Below are 25,265 nucleotides of genomic sequence, written 5' to 3' on the forward strand. Positions count from 1 at the left end.
GAGGGAATGCATGAACACCAGTTAAATAAGACTCCTGACAAAAAATTAGATCGCTGACTTTTATATTTAATTTCAAAAAATGATGTGTTATGCATTTAAAACATTAATTTTCGAACGAAAATATGAAAATCTGCAATTCAATCTTTTGTCAGCAATCCTTTATCACCGGTTTGCAGATATTTTGGCAAAAATTTGCTCCTTTCGAGACAAAAAATATAAAAAAGTTGTAAAGACGTTATATCTGTGCAGGTGCAGCTTTTAAAGGGTAAAACAAATCATATCGAACAGAACCATGCGGGAAATGTGATGAGTATCAGAAATTACTTTTAAAAGTGAAAATTTCGTGACATTGAGTCCAGAAATGGAGGTTTCTTCTTCTGTTCCTACATGGGCTAGTTATATTTGTTATTTATAAAGGCGGTTGAATGATTAGGGTTATTATTGTGATACCGACATTTCTTATTTTATCGTTATCCCCTCGGGCTATGAACGGCCTGTCGGGCCTATAATCACTCCTTAGCACCACGGCGCATCAACATTGTTCTATTCAGTCAAAACTCGCTATGTCGGAGTCGTAGGGACCTCGAGAAATACTTCGAGATAACGAACATTCGATTTAGCCGAAATACTTAACATGCCTAACTTAACACTAAATAATCGAAAAAAGTTTGGCATTACCAGTACATCGAAATAACAGTGTTCGATATAACGAGTTTCGACTGTATTACTCTAAATAAAACAAAGGGTTCTTACGAAGGTCGCGTAGCTGGTTGTCGGCGTTGCACTCGAGGGTTGCGGACGAACGGACGAACGCAAAACAATCAAACTTCTCTGAGGAGAACTCCCCCTGGCTTCCGCTCGGATCAGTCTTCTCCGTGATGTTGATATTGAAACAGAAGCGGCTCTCTCTGTGCCGGGAGCCAGACAAAAAAAACAACTTTAATATGATCAACTCAACACTTCTCATGTTTGTAACATTTTTACATACTGAACAATAAATTAACCAACGTGTTTAGTGGTATAAAAGGTCCGCCTCTCATCAAGCAGTCTCCATGTTTCTCATTATAGACAACGGAACTGATTTTTAAAAAGAAACTAACTCGATACGATCTTAATATAAATCAGGAATTTTCGAAAGTTGATCGAATCTTGTTAGACATTGTGGCCTGACCATTTCTTTTCATATAGTTTGTTTACTGTACACAAAATAAGGACATTTGATGAACGACACCACCAACCGTTTTTAAACCTAGCCTAGTACACTCACATTTCTTCTGTTTCAATGTAGGAACCATTTACACAGTGGCAATTGATGTGGCCGGACCCTGAAGAAAACGTATATTCAATAGAGTCTTTTGTCTTGTACTGGAGTATATAAATCCCCATATAAAGAGGATATGATTGTACCATGCATGGAATGACATTGAAAACGTTATTTCGTCAAAGTCTAAATAGAGCATCATACAAAATTGTAAAAAATTGCGTTAAAGCTGCTCTCACAGATTGACCGTTATCTTTTTTTTTGTCTTGGAATGAGCCATTTGTGCGTAAGTGTGTGCAAACCAGTTATATAGGACTGCTGTCGAAAGAGCAGATCGCAATTTTTCGGCAGTTTTTGGAAAAAAAATGTTATTAGTTCTATTGTGGGTTGTCTTGCAGGACTGAATTGAAGGCATTGATGCCAGAATAAGCTGATTCTACGGATTTTATTCAGAAGATGTCAAAACTGTCAATCTGTGAGAGTGCAGCTTTAAAACAGATCCAGCACGCCACACACAGCGGTCGTCGTCGTTGTGTTTTAGTAACAAATGTACATCTTTTCCGCAATGATGCTAAATAACCATCTCGTTTTTGCGTCTGACAAATACAACGTCCATTTCCATATGTGTATAAGAACAAAAAAAAAATGTCTTAACTAAATCAGGTAAACAAATTTTTGACCAATGACGAAATGCTTTGACCCATTCGGAACACCTCGGCCATCTCCACCATACGACGACCCATTCGGAACACGTCTGCCATTTTTCATCGAAAACAACCTCGGTTGTATGCATCAGTAAATGTTGTTCGTTCATTTTTAAATACTTATATTCATGAATTGTAGTGTTTCATCGTGTATGTTATATCACTTAGTTTAAATCGGAAGCCTTAAAGTGTAATGTTGCTTAGATAATTAAGATTAAGAATAAAGTTTAACTGCTTAATTGAAAAATGACACACTGATCTACTTGCGGAGTAGTTAAATGTAAAGATCTGACATTTAATTGTAAACCGTCCATATACATCCGAGGTTGTTTTCGATAGGAAATGACCGAGGTGCTCCGAATGACTTTGACCGGTTCCGCTATGTAGCGGTTCCGATCAACCCTGTGAAATTTTGACCAAAAAACTTCGAATGTACTGATAACATCATAACGAGATATGTGCCTTATCAAGCAACGTTTGACTTGAGGACGTTTTTCAGCTCATTCCATGTAAGAACCAATATATCTAGTTATCAATGGTAGTTGTGCAGTCGGGAAACCCAATAGTCGAAGTTTGTCTGAAAATCAGGCGAAAATCATCCTACGTTAAAGCTTTGATCACCGCGCTTAGCAACAGAGGAAAGTTTGTGGACGTACCTGTTTCCACGGGGGTAGCGATGAGGTCGTGGTCCACGAACTGTCCCATCTGCATGACGGCCATAGTGAGCGTGTCACTCCACGTGGTGCTAGCACCGATGTTCGTGTGGACCGCCAGACTGACGTCACGCGCCGTCGGTAAGGATCGTCCTGCCAATGACGTCTTACGAGGCGTCCCCCATTGCACTGGAAAAGAAGGGAACTGATATACATTTATGCTAATATTAAAAGGATGATATTGAAGTAATAAGTTGCAAACAATGTATTTAAAAATATATACAGTTTAAAGCTGCAGTCTCACAGATTGACAGTTTTGACAGTTTTATTTTGTGTTGTTTTTTTTTGCTTTAGAATGAGCCAATTTTTCCTTGAATGCCTGGATCCAGTGATATAAGACTGCTGACAAAATATTAGATCGCAGTTTTATGGCTAAACGCGTTAGTTTTTCGGCAGTTTTTAAACAATTGAGATTTGTTCTATTGGGAGTTATCTTAATAAAATTATATGACTTATTTGAAGGCACTGATGACAAAATCAGCTGATTCTTAGACAAATAAAACAGAACTGTCAATCGGTGAGAGTGCAGCTTTAAAATCACACATAATATGGATACATACTGAGATCTAATATCCACTGCGCATGCTTGGGATTTGACGCATCACCGTCCATGGAACGGACAATGACGTCATTCGGCCGGAAGGCAGTCGTCCCTTGCGGTATCGAGTATAAATCAATCATCGCATTCTTCCCGACCTCGTTTCCGGCCCCAGCGTACAAGCGGTTACTGATGGCGGATATCCAGAATGCCCTAAAGTCATATGGTGGTTTGTAAGAACGGCAGTTAGTGCGTAGACTGGTTCAATATGTTTTTTTTAAAAAGACGACATATGCAGACGACACTGAAAAAGGCTGAAACGACAATATGTTATCACATACGAGAACTCATTGTGTGTTTTCCCACTGCCGTCCACAAAGTCCACGTGCGGCACTTTTACCGACTGCACAGTCACTTCCTCCACCGGAGATGTCAGATCGCGCCGAAAGTTGATTACTATCTCATCAACGTTGATCTCATTTCCGGTACGGTTCGCACGGAACGTTACCGTCAATTTCTCATCTGTACACAAATCAAGCGTCGAATGGTTTTCATTTACGTACAATAATGATGGCAATCTAGAGTATTGCCTTGTCACCTAAAGTGAAATAGCGACACAAAAGGTAAACAAAACTATTTCGAACGTTATTTAAAAATTAACGTAAATTATACATTGCCAATCCAGATGTCGCTGGACCACAAATGTTGTAATATTCATAAAAAGTTTACAAACAAACAATAAGAACTAAAAGTTTAAGTACACACTGGTATTTGTGTTTTCCAAATCGATCACGTGCTTGTTGTCAAGGTTACTTGCGGCTCCCGGGGTGCGGATACCAAACCTGACAACGTGGCTCTCAAACAGGAAGGGGAGGCCGGCGAGCGACTGGGGCCGCCCTGGTTCCGTCTCAAGGATGATCCGGTCGACTGCAGGAAAGAGTGTCAGAGAGATAATACCTGCATCATGATGTGGTTTTATGATTGAATGTTTTATAGCGCGCGCATAGATACTTGGGGTTAGCGGTAAGGTTTCCTCAGACGACCGGAAACCGTTTCTAAGGTGGTAAGGTAATCTAAAGGAAGGAGAAGCAGGAAGTCAAGTCATGTTTACAAAAAAAAACAGACCTGGTAAGGTGAGGGAAATCAACAACACAGGATACGATCCCATTCACCATATCAAGCTAAGGGTGAGGGGCGGGAGGGGGGAGCTTATTTACACTCGCCATCGAGTAATACCCATTCGGCGATCAAGGGTTGTGAACGTACCAGCTTTTTTTTACCGCGAAACTAATTTAAGCACCAGCCGCATGGTTGGTGAGTGTGCGATTATGCCTAGGTGAGATAATTGAAGCATGTTCTAGTTTCGCTGTTACTGTTCTCACAAAATATATCCAATCCATATACACATTCTTTTAGTTTGTTTAAGTTAAGCAACTTAAGTGACTTTCTGTGTAACATATTTTACAGCGACATTTAAGTTGAAACAAATTACACCGACGTTCGAGACAGAAATTATTGACCTTCGAGATTGCCGTTAAGAGAAGAAATGATTAACAGCGACATTCGAGTTAGTTTTAACTGGCAGGAATGATTCAGGGTGACATTCGAGTTAGTTTTAACTGGCAGAAATGATTCACACCGATATTCGAGTTAGTTTTAACTGGCAGAAATGATTCACAGCGACATTCGAGTTAGTTTTAACTGGCAGAAATGATTCACAGCGACATTCGAGTTAGTTTTAACTGGCAGAAATGATTCACAGCGACATTCGAGTTAGTTTTAACTGGCAGAAATGATTCACAGCGACATTCGAGTTAGTTTTTACGGACACAACACATTACAGCGACATAGGAATAAGTTGAAAGTGATACGACACTTCTCGGCGACTTTCGATTTGTATCCGAAACATTTTTTGCAAGAATACGGAATTATTATTATTTAATTTTTTTTTTTTTGGGGGGGGGGGGATTACCAAAAAAAAAAATGCTCGTTACTTACAGACTGGAAACTTGGCAGTAAGCGAGTCCGCCTTACCGGCGGAAATGGAAATTGCATTTCTGTAAAAGAAAAAAATACATGTAGGTAACAGTATTAGTAGTTAATATTTTTACTTATATTTAGGTTTGAGTTATCACTTACATCGTTAACCTCAACTGTTATTACAATTTCATACAATCACATGTCATGTAATTTCACATAATGTCATGATTTTCAAGATTCTAAAAGCTATCAGCTATTGTAATAATTTCATGCCACAACAACTAAATTGCGTATGTCAGGGTATTGAGTTCCCAAGGCCAGAAAGTATGTCAATTAACTCCCTTGGTAGAGTACATAACTTGCAATTTTGAGGTCCTGTGTTCGATTCTTAAAACATTTCAGAATATAAAACAGTCGAACCCGTTGGCTCGAACACTCTTGGCTCGATTTATTTTCACTGAACGTAAGTTTTCCCGCTTGGCTCGAATGTTCCGAGGCTCGAGGTATTTTAGCCGGTCACAAGGATTCGAGCCATCGGGGTTCGACTGTAGTTGTATGTGAATTAGCTTATTCAGTATAGCATCTCGATTCTGGGTCCGAACCCTCGGTTCGCCGGAAACATACTTGACTATGTGATACATCGATTGGTTATTTGTAAGTTGTCGGTTATTTTATTGCACGCTGACAGTGAGTCGGTTATTTGACTGCACGCTGACAGTGAGTCGGTTATTTGATTGCACGCTGACAGTGGGTCGGTTAATTGACTGCACGCTGACAGTGAGTCGGTTATTTGATTGCACGCTGACAGTGAGTCGGTTATTTGATTGCACGCTGACAGTGAGTCGGTTATTTGATTGCACGCTGACAGTGGGTCGGTTAATTGACTGCACGCTGACAGTGGGTCGGTTAATTGATTGAACGTTCATTGTGTGTACGTTGGATGTGTGTATCTTGTTTGTGTGTACGTTGTGTGTTTTGCTTTATTATATAGTGTATACCCATCATTAATCCACACGCAATAACGCAAAATACGGTAGTCCGTATTCCACTCCAGTGTAATACGGCCGTATTCCACTCTTGTCACGTCAAGTCATAACAAGTATAGTTAAAAATGACGTCATAAAACCAAAAAGTGCGTCGTTAAAATGACATTTACTATGAAAACATGTGGCTTTTAAGTGATATAACCAGTAATGCATAACAATAAAAGGGTTATTAGTACTGCGTTTTAATCCGGTATGTCGTATCAAACACTCGTGGATTTTTACAGATTTTGATTTCAATCGGCATGTGCCGCGTGAAATCAGAATCTGCAAAAATTCACTCGAGTCGAATATTCCCTCCCGGATTAAAACGCAGTACTAATAACCCTTTTATATTGAGAGTACGTTGTTAGTGTGTTTGCTGTTTCTGTGTACCTGGTATTGAGTAAATCTTGTCCAAGCGTTGGGTCCGTCGTGCCTTTCAGTATCACATTCTGCTCGCTTACCTCGCTACCTGCACCAACCTGGGGTAACATATAGTGAAAACTGTGACTACACAGATAGAAGGTCAAAACGTCCTATTGTTGAAACGTATCAAACAAAACGTCCCAATGTTGAAACGAATCAAACAAAACGTCCCCATGTTGAAACGTATCAAACAAAACGTTCCCATGTTGAAACGTCCCAAACAAGTTGTCCCCATTTTTGGCAATATGTCATACCAAAAGTCAATATATTCCAAGAACTTATTCTTATCAAAAGAAATGAATTTATTGTCTTTTATTGCTATTCTGACAGAAGTTAAAATCCAAAATCGACGGCTTTTTTCTCAATTTTACTTATTGTCACGCACATAAACAATATTTGTACATTCAGTTAAATAAACACATCTTTAAACTAAAACGTTTGAATGTTTACGATTTTGTGAAAAATATAAGATAATGCGTAGCGCATGTTAACGGAAATGACGTCATACCTGAAGTTTATCGTTTTCAAATCGCACCCAAAACGTGTGCAGTGTATCATCATCAAATAGTTCATCCTTATTTGTGTCAACTACTTCTCCGCCAATCTGAAGAGAAAAACAATACCAGTACGGTCAGATTTTTCAACTTCCGGTATTTGTTTCTTCAATTTTACTGTGACGCGAAGATGTAATACATCGTTCATTGTTTATATGATAAACTTTCTAATATGCTCCACCTGGTTTCAGACAATTTTTATTTCGTTTTTTCACGTTGCTATTGTTTTATGACGTAAACATAGATGTACGCGATTTCGAAGAATAAAGCGATATATCAATTACTCTTCAGGAAACATCAACACCTACACTAATTCATCAATTTATGTTAAAACGTCACAATGCGACGAAACCAGTTTTTGCCGTTTGGGCTATCAGAAAATATTGACAATTTTATGTTTTGGGTTGTCTTTAGAAATACAAGCAGAAACTCTATCTTTTACCAAAGTTATGTATTGAAATGACCTTCACCATATACACCAGATGCAATTCCAAGGTACATCGCTACTTACCAAGTTGCATTACTATTGGCGGAAACCGTTTTCAGTTATTTAGTTTGCTTCACACCAAGTTTAAAAATAATACGTCATTCTTTACTTTAGTTATCGAGCGGAAACCATCCGTCTGACACACGCCCGGACGCCCGACCGCATGTCCAACGACATCCTGCACTAAATAACGCAGTTTCGTTAAAGGCATTCTAAGGCCAACACAAATTTACGTACCTTCAACGTACTTTCTTTACGTTTTCGTGGGTCCAACTCAATCAAGACTGAAAATATAGACATTTTTATTGACCAGTTTGAATTAAAAACATCAAATCGAATCTTGAATCGAGAAAGATATTTTCGGTGTTTGGTATGTTTTGTCTTAACAAATCATACATACTGACAGTCAATGATAACAAAACACTAATTGATCTGATGTAGGATTATGTTGATTTTGTTTAGTGTTTCGTGCAACTCAAATTGAATGTATCCCATTCTTTTAAATGAATTCTCCCATTTTATGTCTACATAATTTACTTCTGCAAACCGATATCAGGTATCGTCAGTTCTACTTTTTGACATGACAAGTTAAAAAGATTAATGCGCCGGGGTTATCAAATGGGACAAATGGAGTTATGCGGTTTGAAGTAGTGCGAATTTGAAGAAAAAAAAACCACTTTATTTAAATACTTTTATAACATTGCAACGTTAATGTGAATTTGACTGCAAGCCGAAGAATCTTAAATAAATCGTGGTGAGAAACGGATTGGAATAAATACTTGATAAGTACGCAGAAAATGGATATGTGTTGAATAAAGACACTGTCTTACTTTACTTACGACACATATTCAAAACGTCCTCAGTCAAAATCGGATCTCATTTAATGAACTTTACACTAGCAATAAACTGTTCATATATCTTAGTACCTTTAGGTTTATCAGTTAATGTTATGAATCAAGGTATTCGTATTAAACATTAGTATTTACATTACCTTATTTTAGACAGGCAATTATCGATTATATAGTTTGATTTTGGATTCAATTTGTATTGCAATTGAAAAGAGCTGGCAAAGACTGAATACAGTAAATCCACGATCGCTCGAGGACGCCGGGGTCCGAGCTGAAACCTTGAGGGAACCGATGTTTCGAACGACCCGAGTTTCAACTTTCCACTTTTAACTACGACACCGATAATGTGTTGCGTTGTGGAAATCGCTCATATGTTCAAATGAAGATATATTTCAAACTTGCGACGTACATCAGAGTGATCAGAACTATTGTCTTACCATAGAAGGGCTCGTAACAGATTTCCAGCTTTCTACATTTCTTCCCACTGGCAATGTAATGACTTCCATCAAATTCCACTGCGCACCCATCCTTCTGTTAAAGAGAATCAATGAGGAATATGATTTCAAGTGAATACAGCAACATGTGGGCTCTAGACCGCTCAAGTGATTTCATCAGCTGAACATAATCATTTGAAAACGCAAATCACGTTGCATACATTGTATTGCCAATCTACATGCCAAACATCAGAAGCTGTTTTCATTATTCTACTTCAGTTAATCTTATGGTCATACATTATTGACTTCATTCACACTATTGGTCGATTATTAAAAACAAGTGATCCGATTAGCTACATCGTTCTAAGATCCAATTAAAATCAATATTGATTACCAGCCCTGCCCAGTTTGCCTTTTAGACAGTCCAAAATGACCATATGGGTAAAACTAAAACCACCACATAACAGCCATTTTTTTTTAAAACGCTACAACTATTGCATTCTAAATGACGGTCACATAGACACATTTAGATGAATATTTTTTTATTAATTTTAGCAAACCAATCTGAAAGTCGCACACTTTGGAGAACCTCTGCAAGTTCCTTCGAAAAATAAACCGTATTTGGGCGGTTTACAATGTCGGAATCGATTACAGTTAACTACGCTGCAAGTAGATCGCGTAGTCATTTCAATTTCGCAGCTAAGCCTAAGAAATATACCGGTAGGAATCTTACTTATATAGGCAATAATACACTTAACTGCTACAATTAATTAATAGAAATAATATTTATTCAGCATACATCCGATGTTGTTTTCGAAGAAAATGGCCGAGGTGCTCTGATTGCGTTCCGATTAGCCATATGTTTTGTTAATCTACGTAAATGAGAGGACTGGATCAATCGTGGCATAAGAACAATAAATTAAATGGTGCAAACATTGCGGCCTTACGCGTTTTCTTCGAATCAAATTAACGGGATACTGCGTAGTCATCGAGGAATAGTTACTACATACACTATTTAATTTCAAAGAACAGTTCAAACTTAAAGGGTAAGTATTCATCGATTTTATTTTAAATTGTCGTAGCCAGGTGATAGATGGCATGAGGTAAAATCTAACTAAATACAAATGGGTGGAGTAAGAGTAGCGAACGAGCCCTTCTTGTTCAATAAGATATTACTTCAGGTTATCTAACTGACTTAGAATACATCCTCGTTGGCTGATACATTGGCAACGCAAAATCTTAAACAGGGAGTGTGTATCGGATAAGTAGCAGTAGGTAGACCTTTAAACACCCACGAAAGATGAAATTCTTAATGATTAAGTCTAGTACTTAATGATTGCCTTATAATCTGCAATTTTATTGGCTTAAAATGTAGGTTGTATTCTCAGTACTATTTAATCATTTTCTTGCTCTCAAAACGCTCTTAAACGTAACTTACGTTAGGGATTGCACTAATAATGATGCCGTCGACGTCGCCCTCATTCTCCTTCTTCACGTTTACACTCGTACAAACCGCTCCTCCACCCGTCCCTGAAATCAGCGTAAGAATGTAATAAAGATACCCAATGTCCTCTTATGTGAATTGTTGAAGCCTGCTGACCCCTTGTAAACATGTCATAAAACATTATTACTATCAAGCTTTTTTCTGTCATTAAGTAGATATAGAACAGGAAATTTCATCTCCGATCTGAATAAAAATAAATTGCAATATTTCCATAAGCACTTATGCTTTTTTTTGACGATATTTTTTGCATGAACCGGTTGACCTTGCGTGACCTCTGTAGGCGGAGTTTCGCGAGAAAGACCTGGGTCATGCATATGTAAAAACACATATAGAATAATCTCGATAATTTTCTTGTTAAACGCGAAAATCATTTAATCCAAAAACATTATTACAACAAAAAATAAAGTTATACAAAGGGGAATACGTAAATATAAGGATTGATTGATTCTATTATTTCGGGCGTTCATGTAGAATAAAAGCTCGGCCTCGACATTGCAAATTTTTCAAGAAGCGCTATCGCGCTTCATGGATGTGCAAAATCGCGGCCAAGGGATTCATACTGCATGAAGGCACAAACAATTAGAATGAAGCCTGAAATCACTTTATTTAAAGTGAATGTTCGCTTGTAGTTACAAAGAAAAAAACATTTGAAGAACTGGTCGGCCATTTTGGCGGCCATTTTGCAAAATGGTTGCCACGGTCACCATGAGGTGCTGCTGACTTGGGCGATGTTTTATTTGTGTGCCAAATTTTATGTTTTTAACCCAAAGTGCACCATTTGATGCTTAGCCGCCCCACTGTTATAAATAATGTACCTAAATGATTTGGGGTCACCAGCCTTATCGGTCACGTCTCAAAATAAAGACGAACAGTATATGAAGACAAACGAATTATTAAGGTACAATAAGTTTATTGTTAGTTTGTTCTTCATGCATTGTTTTGCGTGTTTGTCATTTGTCCAAAAAGTTTTGCTTAAACTATATTTCATATAAAAGTTAAAACATGAATACAACAGATAAATATGGAAACGTATTGTGGACACCTTATTGCTGACTAAAACACTTAAAACGTTATTATTGAATGACATACTTATATATGCGACAATATTTTGGTTTATATCAGCAAAACACTTCCATAAAATCCCTGGGGATAATTTGCTGAACATGTTTCCTTCAAAAATTTATGTTATATGGTGAAACACATACAAACCCCATTAGATGAACAAAATCGCTGTGCTGTAACTCCACAATATATGTCCCATGTTGTCTACCATACTTACCATTGTCTAAAAGCGTGTTGGTGGTCAGCCCACGATATTTATGTAAGACATTGACACATTATACTTCCAATGACATTTCTTGTACATAATCTACACCCCGGAAACACATTTTTAAGAGGGCAGTATGTTTCAGTCCAAGTAGACATGATTCCGAGCAAACATTCCGCATGTTGAGTTCTAGTAGAGATAGGCAATGCAGGATAGCGATATAGAGATCAACGCGGTATGTTGAGTTCTAGTAGAGATAGGCGGAAATACAGACTAGCGATATAGAGATCAACGCGGTATGTTGAGTTCTAGTAGAGATAGGCGGAAATGCAGACTAGCGATATAGAGATCAACGCGGTATGTTGAGTTCTAGTAGAGATAGGCGGAAATACAGACTAGCGATATAGAGATCAACGCGGTATGTTGAGTTCTAGTAGAGATAGGCGGAAATGCAGACTAGCGATATAGAGATCAACGCGGTATGCTGAGTTCTAGTAGAGATAGGCGGAAATGCAGACTAGCGATATAGAGATCAACGCAGTATGCTGAGTTCTAGTAGAGACAGGCAATGCAGGCTAGCGAAATAGAGACTAACGCAGTATGCTGAGTTCTAGTAGAGATAGACAATGCAGGCTAGCGATATAGAGACTAACGCACTATGCCTAGTTCTAGTAGAGACAGGCAATGCAGGATAGCGATATAGAGACTAACGCACTATGCCGAGTTCTAGTAGAGACAGGCAATGCAGGATAGCGATATAGAGACTAACGCAGTATGCCGAGTTCTAGTAGAGACAGGCAATGCAGGATAGCGATATAGAGACTAACGCGCTATGCCGAGTTCTAGTAGAGACAGGCAATGCAGGATAGCGATATAGAGACTAACGCAGTATGCCGAGTTCTAGTAGAGACAGGCAATGCAGGATAGCGATATAGAGACTAACGCAGTATGCCGAGTTCTAGTAGAGACAGGCAATCCAGGATAGCGATATAGAGACTAACGCAGTATGCCGAGTTCTAGTAGAGACAGGCAATGCAGACTAGCGATATAGAGACTAACGCAGTATGCCGAGTTCTAGTAGAGACAGGCAATGCAGGATAGCGATATAGAGACTAACGCAGTATGCCGAGTTCTAGTAGAGACAGGCAATGCAGGATAGCGATATAGAGACTAACGCAGTATGCCGAGTTCTAGTAGAGACAGGCAATGCAGGATAGCGATATAGAGACTAACGCAGTATGCCGAGTTCTAGTAGAGACAGGCAATGCAGGATAGCGATATAGAGACTAACGCAGTATGCCGAGTTCTAGTAGAGACAGGCAATGCAGACTAGCGATATAGAGACTAACGCAGTATGCCGAGTTCTAGTAGAGACAGGCAATCCAGGATAGCGATATAGAGACTAACGCAGTATGCCGAGTTCTAGTAGAGACAGGCAATGCAGGATAGCGATATAGAGACTAACGCAGTATGCCGAGTTCTAGTAGAGACAGGCAATGCAGACTAGCGATATAGAGACTAACGCAGTATGCCGAGTTCTAGTAGAGACAGGCAATGCAGGATAGCGAAATAGAGACTAACGCAGTATGCCGAGTTCTAGTAGAGACAGGCAATGCAGGATAGCGAAATAGAGACTAACGCACTATGCCGAGTTCTAGTAGAGACAGGCAATGCAGGATAGCGATATAGAGACTAACGCACTATGCCGAGTTCTAGTAGAGACAGGCAATGCAGGATAGCGATATAGAGACTAACGCACTATGCCGAGTTCTAGTAGAGACAGGCAATGCAGGATAGCGATATAGAGACTAACGCACTATGCCGAGTTCTAGTAGAGACAGGCAATGCAGGATAGCGATATAGAGACTAACGCAGTATGCCGAGTTCTAGTAGAGACAGGCAATGCAGGATAGCGATATAGAGACTAACGCAGTATGCCGAGTTCTAGTAGAGACAGGCAATGCAGGATAGCGATATAGAGACTAACGAAGTATGCCGAGTTCTAGTAGAGACAGGCAATGCAGGATAGCGATATAGAGACTAACGCAATGCTGAGTTCTAGTAGAGACAGGCAATGCAGGATAGCGATAAAGAGTCTAACGCAGAATGCTGATTTCTAGTAGAGACAGGCAATGCAGGATAGCGATAAAGAGACCGGCTCAGTATGGTGATATCTAATAGAAACAGGCAATGCATGCTAGCGATATAGAGACCGACTCAGTATGTTGATATCTAGTAGAAACTGACCATGCAGGCTAGCGATATAGAGACTAGCGTAGTATGCTGATATCTAATAGAAACAGGCAATGCATGCTAGCGATATAGAGACCTACTCAGTATGCTAAAATCTAATAAAAACTTGCAATGCAGGCTAGCGATATAGAGACTAACGCAGTATGCTGATATCTAATAGAAACAGGCAATGCAGGCTATCGATATAGAGACTAACGCAGTATGATTTGGTATAGTAGAGACAGGCAATGCAGGCTAGCTAAATAGTTACCAATGCAGTATGCTGTGTTCTAATACAGACAGGCAAAGCTGGCCAGCTAAATATAGACCAATGCAGTATGTTGAATTCGAGTAGAATCGGGGAATGCAGGCCAGCTATATAGAGGCCATCCCAGTAAGCTGAGCTTGAGTAGAGACAGGCAATGAAGTCCAGCGATATCACCATGGTCACAATCACCTTGGTTTTCCTGAAACTTGCTTTCCTGTTCTGAAACAAAATAAATTACATTATAGTGTATATTTATAAGATACATGTTCGGATGTATTGACGCCATTACAAACAAGGTTTCCTATCACGCTGGACAACACAGTACTTTTAGTTGTAATTGCCATTAAAACCTGATAAAGCAAAGTGTAACCTTTTTCATTGAGTCTCCCACTGAGACCTAGGCGATTATGCTTTACCTATTGATTATAGAGTCAAATATCGCTATGTCGAACTCTGTTATCTCGATGTTATTTTTATGTCGACATTTTTTTCGAATATGTTAGGTTAAATTAGACATGTTTGGTATTTTGATTATATGGAGTGTTCGTTATCTCGAATTATTTCCCGAGGTCCCAACGACTTCGAAAATACGAGTGTTTACTATCTCGAATTATTTCCCGAGGTCCCAACGACTTCGACAATACGAGTGTTTACTATCTCGAATTATTTCCCGTGGTCCCAACGACTTCGACAATACGAGTGTTTACTATCTCGAATTATTTCCCGAGGTCCCAACGACTTCGACAATACGAGTGTTTACTATCTCGAATTATTTCCCGTGGTCCCAACGACTTCGACAATACGAGTGTTTACTATCTCGAATTATTTCCCGAGGTCCCAACGACTTCGACAAAACGAGTGTTTACTATCTCGAATTATTTCCCGAGGTCCCAACGACTTCGACAATACGAGTGTTTAATATCTCGAATTATTTCCCGAGGTCCCAACGACTTCGAAAATACGAGTGTTTACTATCTCGAATTAATTCCCGAGGTCCCAACGACTTCGAAAATACGAGTGTTTACTGTATACTAAAGATAAATTTCCAGAACATTACACATGACGATAGGATATCTGGTGCGTGTAGTTTTGACACTATATCTGGTTCCCTTTAGTTTTTCCTTTAGTTTTCTACATGTAACAATTGCAGAAAAAAACACTACTGTATACCTTCACAGTTGACCTCGGCGCTATGGTAACAGGAACTAAAGAATGGCTTTTCCTTGATTCCGAACTTGGTTCCCGGCGAGCACTTGAATTCTTTCCAGTGGAAGCTGTTTGGGGACACCCCTCGTACACACTGACAGAAACGTTCGCAGTTGGAATTAAGCTTCAACTCAAATCGTACGCTATCAAAATCCTCTTTCGTACATGCACCTGGGTGACATTAAAAACTGTTTATACTTGAAACCATGAAAATATATACAGTCGAACACCGTTGGCTCGGTTATTTCGATTTCCCCGTTGGCTCGAATTGGATATAAGGACCAATATCCTAATAGGTAAGCATTCCCTCTTGACTCGAACTGTTATGCCGGTCTTTGGGATTCGAGGCAACAGGGTTCGACTTTATGAAGTCGAAATGGAACTAAGTGTATACTTATTATAGTTTGGTATATTTTCTTATGCTTAAAGCAATAAGATATATAGGAAGACTAACGTTATTATTTTTTTAAATGACAGCGATATCAACTGAAACATTACAAATGTACACAAAATGAAATACAGTCGAAACCCGTTCGCTCGAACTTGCTTGGCTTGATTTCCTTGTTGGCTCGAATTGGATATAAAGGACAAATTGCTTTATAGTTTATACGGAAGGTAAGCATTCCCGCTTGGCTCAAATTGGATATAAAGGACGAATTTCTTTATACGGAAGGTAAGCATTCCGCTTGGCTCGAATTTTTCAAGACTCGATGTGTTTTCACCGGTCTCTGGTAGTCTGAGACAACGGGGTTCGACTGTATGATTTATATTTGCACCAAAACACGCATTAAAGCGAGTAAAAGCAACTAATTAATTTGAAACACCCCAAACTGTTACATAATTATGTCAAAAAAGTGTATAGCGTGGGCGAAAGCGAAACTTAACTACAAAAAAGTATCTACGTCTTTATATAATGTCAATAACAGCATTTTCGCGTTCACCCCCCCCCCCCCCCCTTAATAAGGACATACCACCCGCGGTACAGCCAGCCGATTCTGCAAGAAAAGAAAAAAAACTATCATAAATCTATTCGCAAAAAAAGAAATATATATATTTATATTTGTTTAATTATATTTTTGTTGAGTGTTCAAAAATTGAATGTTTATATCAGTTTCTAAATAGGCGTATAGCATAAGCGGGAAATAAGGGGAATTTCATGCAAAAGCTAACACACCTGGTTTTGTTTGGAAAATGATAAGAGGTAGCTTCGGAGTTTCTCAAATAAGTTGTTAAGTAGACTATATTATAATAAAATACCACGATTTTAAGCAAAATGGATCATGTTTATAGATAACATGACAATAACTTACCCGGGTCACCTCTCTCCGGATATGTTACTGAAATAAAAAAAAATCATAGTATTTTGTCCTTAGCTCTTCCACAATTTTCACAGATGCATGTCTATTGCTCTACTTCAGTAATAAAAAAGAAGAGATTTTAAATTCGGATTATATAAAGATTTTTTATAGATAATTGTCCGTTGCTCTACTTTGATTTTTATAGATATACGTCTACTGTTCTACTGTATCCACAAACATTTTCAATAATATCGTATACTGTATAATTAAGAAATATAGCACACCACTGAGGGTCATATGACATTATAAGGACCGGCCAGTCAGCCACTCATAGTGTATATGGACCGAGGCGTTAGCCGAGGTTCATTCACCTTCGGGGGCTGACTAGACGGTCCTTATAATGCCATATGGCCCGAAGTGGTGTTTTATATTTCTTATATTATACCGAACACTTTTCATGAACATTCAATATTTTTAAAGCAATTTAAATGTGTTTTATTAAACAAAGCTAATAATGTTTACTTGCGACAAGTTTTCGCCGTTGTGAAAATAGCAAGCCGCACTTACCAATTATATGACGTCAGCGGTCCATATTACATTTTGGCGAGGTCCGGACCGGCCAAAAATATAATATGGACCGCTGACGTCATTAAACTGGATTTTCATCATAATGCAGTGATATACGAACCGATCGATTTTATATGTACAAAGAAGGGACAAATTTATGTGAGGTATAATATCAATAAATATTTGTGGGCGAGCGGTTTTGTTGTTGTTGTTTTCTTTTCTAAAAAAATATATATTGACTGTGTAGGCATGGGTTCGCTTCCAAATAAAACCATTTTTTTTATACTTTTATTGTATTTTTTTTTGCAATTTCGGTATCAAAGAGTAAAATTATATAATTTTAATATCAGCGTTTTGAGATGCAATACCGTGAACAAGAAAGAGGTCCAAATACATGAGCGAGTATTTTTTAAACTAGAACATGTCTATATGTATACCAATGTGACAGTGGAGTTGTCAAATCTTTTTGACTGGTTAAATCTTTGAAGGAAAGTAGTCTGCCGTCTTGATAAACAAGGAAACAAAAATAAATGAGAAGTTCTACTTCGGTGGGCGGGGTCATCTAGGTTGTACTTGTTTAAACGGGGGGAATTCAATTTACTGTAATACTATTGCAATCATAAGCGTAGAAATGATTACCACCGTATATTTCAGTTTTCTTTGATCTATAAAGTTGTAAAATTAAACTTACTCAAAAAACATTCATCCTCTTAACCAGGTCATAAATATAACACATTTCAAACCTGACTGCCTTTGAGTTGATTGTACGGTAGGTTACATTTCATTCAGCGAGTAATTTATTTTTGCTAATATTTGCATGTGTATGGTTTTCAGTATTCGTAACTTCGACATACACATGTTTATTATTTCACAGTGTATATTTATGGATTCCATGTTGTCGGGACTGTTAAAGGGGCTGTACTCCGTATGATAAAATAGCGAAAAAAAATGAGAAAATTGTCGAAAACTGACATAAACTTGGCATCGATGTATACAATGCATTGAAACTTACTAACTGAAGTACCACATAGTTTACAATTTATTTAAGTTTAGCAGTTATTTCGTATTTTCCATTAAAAAAGATTACTGGGTATGTCTACCAGGTAGAATTCATTCCTTATGCATGATTGGCTAGTCGATGTTATCACGTGATAATAACGAGGTAGGTGTATAGCTTAGTTATGTCACCCAATCAGAGTAATCCGTCGTAGCTCAGTGGATACGACGATGGACTGCAATTTTGGCGACACAGGTTCGAACCCGGTCTCCGACACATTTTTTTTTACAATTATGATATCCAAGCGTAACACATTCCATTAGATAATTGTCCTGAGATTCGTTACCGAAAAAAAACTTTTTTTGTGCCAATCTGGTGTACAGTCCCTTAAAACTTGGCTTGAAACCAGTCAAACCATTAAAAATCACAAATAAATAAGATCACGAGTGTTAAGCAACATGTAGTAATTTGGGAACCACAGTTAGCGAACCAGGATGCAGATTTGCATTTGATCAGATGTTTCATTATGCATTGCTACAATGGAGACGTATTATTATTTTATAATATGTTCACCGCTTTTCAATCCAAGATTTTATGTAAGAAATAGGATCCCTTAATTGACTATGTTGTTTGATAAAACACAATATAGGACACAATAAAGTGATGCACTTAGGGCCTAATTGACTGTGAACAGTTTTTATGAAGCTAAAATTAACTGAAGATTATGAAACTTATTTAAGGATGGGTCGCTTCAAAGCCATTTCGTCCTAACGACTGCGAAATTAACAGTGTTCCTACCATGGTCTTACTTAGACCAAATATGATAAGTAGACCCATCCTGTCGGGGGTCTCAGAGAGCATACTCTCCCAGGGCTTGTATTCAATATTGGTCTTAATTGGATCTAAGAACGATGTAGCTAATCGGATTACTTGTTATTATAACTGACCAATAGAGTGGATAAAGTCAATGATGTATGACCATAACTTAACCATGATTAACTTAAGTTGAATATTGAATATCACCCCAGGAACCCCCTTTGGTCTCAAAATTATGTTAAAGTCACTCGTGGGGGTGTGGCGGGGTCAAGCCGTAATGCAGCCATTAAAGGGCCCGGGCAAACCTTTCTAAACTCAACAACATTATCATCGCAGGATTTATTTCTTGAATGCCTGTGTAAGCGTTTTCCACCATTTTTAAGAAATGGCATTTTCTTATAAGTATGTGCCGTGCACAATATCACGTATATACTTGATGTCGATTGATCTTTTTTTTATTTTGTACTGGGATACCTTTTTTGCTCTTATAAACATCGAGCAATGACGCTTATTAAGAAATCCTCTCATAAATTATGTTTAAAAAACAAACAACTTAAGTCGATATTCCAAAAAAAACTTCCAGCAAAGATTATACTTGTAATGAGTAGAATTTATTTTTTTGATTTTTGTATCCGAGTACCTTTTTCGCTCGTATAAACATGGAGCAATGCCGCTTACCAACAAATCCTCTCATAGATTATGCTGGAAAAAAACCTTAAGTCAATATTCAAAAAAATCAATTTAAGAGCAAAGATCAAACTTTAGTACAATTTATCTGTTTTCATTTTATTTATATGAGTACCTTTTTTGCTCTTAAAATATCAGCAAATCCTCTCATAAATTATGTTAAAAATACTAAAGTCAATATTAGAAATTTATCTTTTTTAAGTTATTACTCGGATAATGTTTTTGCTGTTGACTTACATTTTTTAAAATATCGAACAAAGACGATACTATCAAAAAACATACATATGAATGCCCTTTTAAAAAGACAAACGCGTTTAAATTTTTGAATCATGCCAGGCTTATATATGGATAAGGTAGTTGAGAATAAAACAAGTATGTTCGTGAAAATAGGCCAGAGTCGGTATTCATAAAACATTTGAAGTCATTTCCTAAATAATGTCATTTGCTTACTTAAGTCATTTGCTGACTTAAGTCATTTTTCGAAGCTAAGTATTGTACTGCTAATTTAATATAATTACTTAATGATACATGAAATCGATGGTATTGAATAAACATACTTTCATTCGAAAATCTGATTAAAACAATTTCTTTAATTTTAAATGAAAATTTTAAGAATTTGACTTTAGAAATTACTAAAGATGTTTATGAACAGCGGCCCTGCTGGTCTACAATGCCTACGTGAAACTAGGCCAGTTCGTATGGTTTACTATTTAGAGCGGAGGACAAATTACTGTGAAAATGCTGATAACTCAAAAGTGAAAACAATCATTAATCCGAATATGTTTCGTAACTTACCGCGTTTAAAAAAACCCGTCACATATACATAAAGTTAGGTGCACTTGTGTAAATCAGAGTCCAATGTATTATATGGTGGGAAGACTCATCCACATATAATCACGTGATTCTAACACTGAAAATAGGCCAGGGCAATGAGAGCTGCCGGTGTTGCCCCCTCGAGGTACTACATTGATCTGATGACGTACCCATCGGACATCACGTGGCTAAATTCACCATCTACGAATTCAACTGAAAAGTCCGGCAAGTTTGAGAGGGCGATTACGTATGTTGCAACTAGGCGACGTACCTGCAAGCGTGAAAGTGCCGGTTCCCTGCAGGTTGAAAATGAGGGGATTGTTGGGTACCAGCTGTACGCCCCTGGGTTGTACGGGGGTCAGGTGAACGGGCACAGGATTGAACTCCACCAAGCCAACTGCAACAGGAAAAAAAAGGTCAGACCCAATCAAACCAACATGTAACATAATTATGTACTTAAGATGAATTTGGTTCTCAATAAGTCGGACGCCACCAAATCAACCTACGAAGTTTATTCTTTTCTTTCGGATTTTGATTGTACCAACTCGGCCATCTCCGGCAAGTTTCGTAATAGACCTAGTAAATACACGTAACAACTCGGCCATCTCCGGCAAGTATCGTGATAGACCTCGTAAATAGGCCTCAAGATTACGAGTATCCTCCATTACCGAGAACTTAAGATAGGTTTATCAAGCGTAAGGTGTTTTGAGTTTTCACAGAACACCATGTGCGAGGGTTGGGATGAACCTACCTTACACGGGCGGCTATGGTAGATGCTTTTTCTCCCTTCTCAGTTAAACAAAATAAAGTAATAATAAATTTCCAGCCCGGCCAAATTACAGATCTACTTATCTGAGGTGGAAGAAAATGATGCGATGGGATTGCCGGCGATTTACTCAATTATCATAACACTCAGTAGACCCATTTGATAACGTAAAAAATGTGCTGAAACTAATTATTTTGATTCGCGTCTCAACTATACTTTGGAAAAACTTGAAATAAGATTCAAATTACAAGAAAAGACAGGTTGATACTCTTCGCCATATGTTCATTTTTAAGCTGAAAATACATACAACGCGATTTCAATACGGGCGCCGCCATAATGGAAAGCTTTTAATATCCGATACGTATTATTTCCGAGGTCATATAATTTTATGTTAAATATTTGCCGAGGTGTTCCGGTTGCATCTGCTTTTGCAAAATCTACCAACCAGTTCAAATGGTACAAGCGTCAGTGTATGTCCAGTTCAACCTACACCAGTAGGAGTTAACAACCAATGTTACATTCAATCGATGTAGCTAAATACATACTAGTTAACCTTTGACATCAAAGAGGGCTGGCTGATATGAAAAACTTTCAATCAAGAAGTTAATCAATTCAATTAATCCAATCAATCAGTAAATCGATCAATTCGATAAGTCAATTTATCAATCGATAAATCAATCAATAAATCAATCAAATAATCAAATAATCAATCAATCAGTCAGTCAGTCAATCAATCAATCAATCAATCAATCAATCAATCAATCAATCAATCAATCAATCAATCAATCAATCAATCAATCAATCAATCAAACAATCAATCAATCGATTTATCAATAGATCGATCAATCAATCAATCAATTCGATGAGTCAATCAATTAATCAATCAATCAATCAATCAATCAATAAACTAATAGATCAATAATCAATAAAGAAAAGTTAGACAAAACTATCACATTCACGTTTTTTCTAGAAAGTGGGAGTCAATCTTTTATTTAGAAACAATGAATTATTCAATTAAACATTTAAAATGTGATCTAACTTGAACTGTTATCAACTTACCATTTTCCCAGGATGCCGGTGCCAGTCTTAGTTGAGCTATTCCCGGCGTTCCCCAGCGCGGGTGTTTCAAGTTGTTACAGATGCCAGTAATGGGCCGCCAGGGGCTCTCATTGTCCGCCTGGACACACTCTTCGAACTCTGGGCGGTAGTGAGATACTGGAGAAGCGATTGTCACGTAAATTTATAAAGAATGAATGGTTGTTATGTTAGAACCAACGGGGAGGCAAGTAGAAAGCAAGACGTTATTCTACACCAACGTTAAAGCTGCACTCTCACAGATTTTACCATTTTGACAACTCTGTTTCTTTTTCTTGGAATGAGCCAGTTTTGCGTATACATCTGCAAACCAGTGATATAAGACTGCTGTCAAAAGACCAGATCACGGACTCATATTTCCGTTTGAAAATTCATGTTTTATGGCTAAAACCGTTAGTAAAGGTTTAAGAAAAATGCATAAAAAATCCAGCTTTGAACTTAAATATAAAAATCTGCGATCAACTATTTTGTCAGCCGTCTAATATCACTGGTTTCCATGCATTTTCGCAAAAATTTGGTTGTTCCAAGACAATAAATAAAAAAAAGTTGTCAAAAAGTTCAATCTGTGAGAGTGCAGCTTTAAAAAAAAAATATATCTATCGAGGTTTGAATTGTTGTGGACGGTGCCGACAAAAGAAGCTGTCAAAACATTATCTTGCTCACCGATTGTTTTCTTCGCAAAATGCAAAAATATAATCAGAAACCTTCAATGTTCTTGAGAGGACAAATGCCGTTGATCCGATCAACGACAGTATCAAGTTGGTTGTCGAAATTGTCATAGGCCATTACGTCTCCGACCGTCGGCACACTAGAAGGTATAAAAACAAGTCATTATATTATTGTAAAAGTTAGATTTCGTTTGATGTTTTACATGAATATTCAAAGCTATGTATATTATTTTAGGCTGATTATGCTTTTGGCGTCAGATCACAGTTATCTGTCCCACGTTGAACAAGATACGGATGATAATTCGAAGAAGAGTTCGTTTGTTCAAGTATCAATATTTATTAAAGAGATTGAAAACCATTGTTCTATTTGCTAACCGAGGGAAGGCGACTTCCACGAGCACTACTACGAGCACGACTACGAACACGAATACGAGCGTGACGGCGAGCACGACTACGATCACGACTATGAGCACAATTACGCTCATGACTACCAGCACGACTACGAGCATGACTACGAGCAGGAATACGAGCATGACTACGAGCATGACTACGAGCACGACTACGAGCAGGAATACGAGCATGACTACGAGCAGGAATACGAGCACGACTACGAGCATGACTACGAGCAGGAATACGAGCATGACTGCGAGCATGACTACGAGCAGGAATACGAGCATGACTACGAGCACGAATACGAGCATGACTGCGAGCATGACTACGAGCACGACTACGAGCATGACTACGAGCAGGAATACGAGCATGACTGCGAGCATGACTACGAGCAGGAATACGAGCATGACTACGAGCAGGAATACGAGCATGACTGCGAGCATGACTACGAGCACGACTACGAGCAGGAATACGAGCAGGAATACGAGCATGACTACGAACAGGAATACGAGCAGGAATACGAGCATGACTACGAGCACGACTACGAGCACGACTACGAGCATGACTACGAGCAGGAATACGAGCATGACTACGAGCAGGAATACGAGCACGACTACGAGCAGGAATACGAGCATGACTACGAGCAGGAATACGAGCACTACTACGAGCAGGAATACGAGCATGACTACGAGCAGGCATACGAGCACGACTACGAGCAGGAATACGAGCAGGCATACGAGAACGACTACGAGCATGGCTGCGAGCAAGACTACGAGCACGACTTCAAGCAGGAATACGAGCATGGCTGCGAGCACGACTACGAGCATGACTACGAGCAGGTATACGAGCACGACTATGAGCAGGAATACAAGCACAACTTCGAGCAGGAATGCGTGCATGACTACGATCACGACTACCAGCATGACTACGAGCAGGAATACTAACATGACCACGACCATAACTACGAGCACGACTACGAGCAGGATAAGAGCATGACTACGAGCACGACTACTAGCAGAATAAGAGTATGACTACGATCACGACTACGAGCACGACTACAAGCACGACCACGAGCAGGAATACTAGCATTACCACGATCATGACTACGAACACATCTACGAGCAGGATAAGAGCATGACTACGAGCACGACTACTAGCAGAATAAGAGCATGACTACGATCACGACTACGAGCAGGATAAGAGTATGACTACGAGCACGACTACGAGCATGACTACGAGCAGGAATATGATCACGACTACCAGCACGACTACAGGCATGACTGCGATCACGAGTACGAGCACGACTACGAGCACGACTACCAATTCGACTATGAGCTCGACTAAGAGCGTGACTACGTGGTCGACTACGATCGTGACAACGAGAACAACAGGGCAGATCGTTTCTGGCGCTTAGAACAAGGCACCCTACAGGCTATCATCCATTTGAGATAAAATCTAATATAACACTAATTTTGGAACATAGTTTACTACCTAAACAAATTCTCTTTGTTTACTCTGTGTGTAACAATTGTTTTTCTAACGTCATTAATATATTGACTCGTATAATGCATAAGGTTGTGGGAAGCCTGGACAGGAAGATGCAGTAAGCTACAAAATGACCGAATGTTGGGCAGAGAGCTTAAACCCAACTTCGGGGCGCCTTACTAAATGCCTTATATTCATGTTCGTGCATGCAACGACCTTGACCCATATAGAAGGCA

At 38.6% G+C, this 25,265-nt stretch overlaps 1 protein-coding gene across 1 annotated transcript in view; it reads right to left on the bottom strand.

Moving 5' to 3' along the window:
* Window positions 1-25,265, bottom strand: part of LOC128218518 (uncharacterized) — a 46,235-nt gene that overhangs the window by 11,651 nt on the left and 9,319 nt on the right. Inside the window, exons 4-22 of the mRNA XM_052926196.1 lie at window positions 23,191-23,294; window positions 22,451-22,606; window positions 20,897-21,022; window positions 16,758-16,784; window positions 16,419-16,442; window positions 15,412-15,618; window positions 14,431-14,460; window positions 10,409-10,500; window positions 8,974-9,067; window positions 7,926-7,972; window positions 7,156-7,251; window positions 6,615-6,703; window positions 5,215-5,273; window positions 3,982-4,143; window positions 3,558-3,738; window positions 3,239-3,429; window positions 2,622-2,807; window positions 1,268-1,325; window positions 754-908 (exon numbers count right to left, since the gene is read on the bottom strand). Coding sequence (XP_052782156.1) covers window positions 754-908; window positions 1,268-1,325; window positions 2,622-2,807; window positions 3,239-3,429; window positions 3,558-3,738; window positions 3,982-4,143; window positions 5,215-5,273; window positions 6,615-6,703; window positions 7,156-7,251; window positions 7,926-7,972; window positions 8,974-9,067; window positions 10,409-10,500; window positions 14,431-14,460; window positions 15,412-15,618; window positions 16,419-16,442; window positions 16,758-16,784; window positions 20,897-21,022; window positions 22,451-22,606; window positions 23,191-23,294 — 2,084 coding nt within the window. The remainder of the gene's footprint in view (window positions 1-753; window positions 909-1,267; window positions 1,326-2,621; window positions 2,808-3,238; window positions 3,430-3,557; window positions 3,739-3,981; window positions 4,144-5,214; window positions 5,274-6,614; window positions 6,704-7,155; window positions 7,252-7,925; window positions 7,973-8,973; window positions 9,068-10,408; window positions 10,501-14,430; window positions 14,461-15,411; window positions 15,619-16,418; window positions 16,443-16,757; window positions 16,785-20,896; window positions 21,023-22,450; window positions 22,607-23,190; window positions 23,295-25,265) is intronic.

This window comes from Mya arenaria, chromosome 14, assembly GCF_026914265.1.
Source record: "Mya arenaria isolate MELC-2E11 chromosome 14, ASM2691426v1".
Taxonomy (NCBI): Eukaryota; Metazoa; Mollusca; class Bivalvia; order Myida; family Myidae; genus Mya; species Mya arenaria.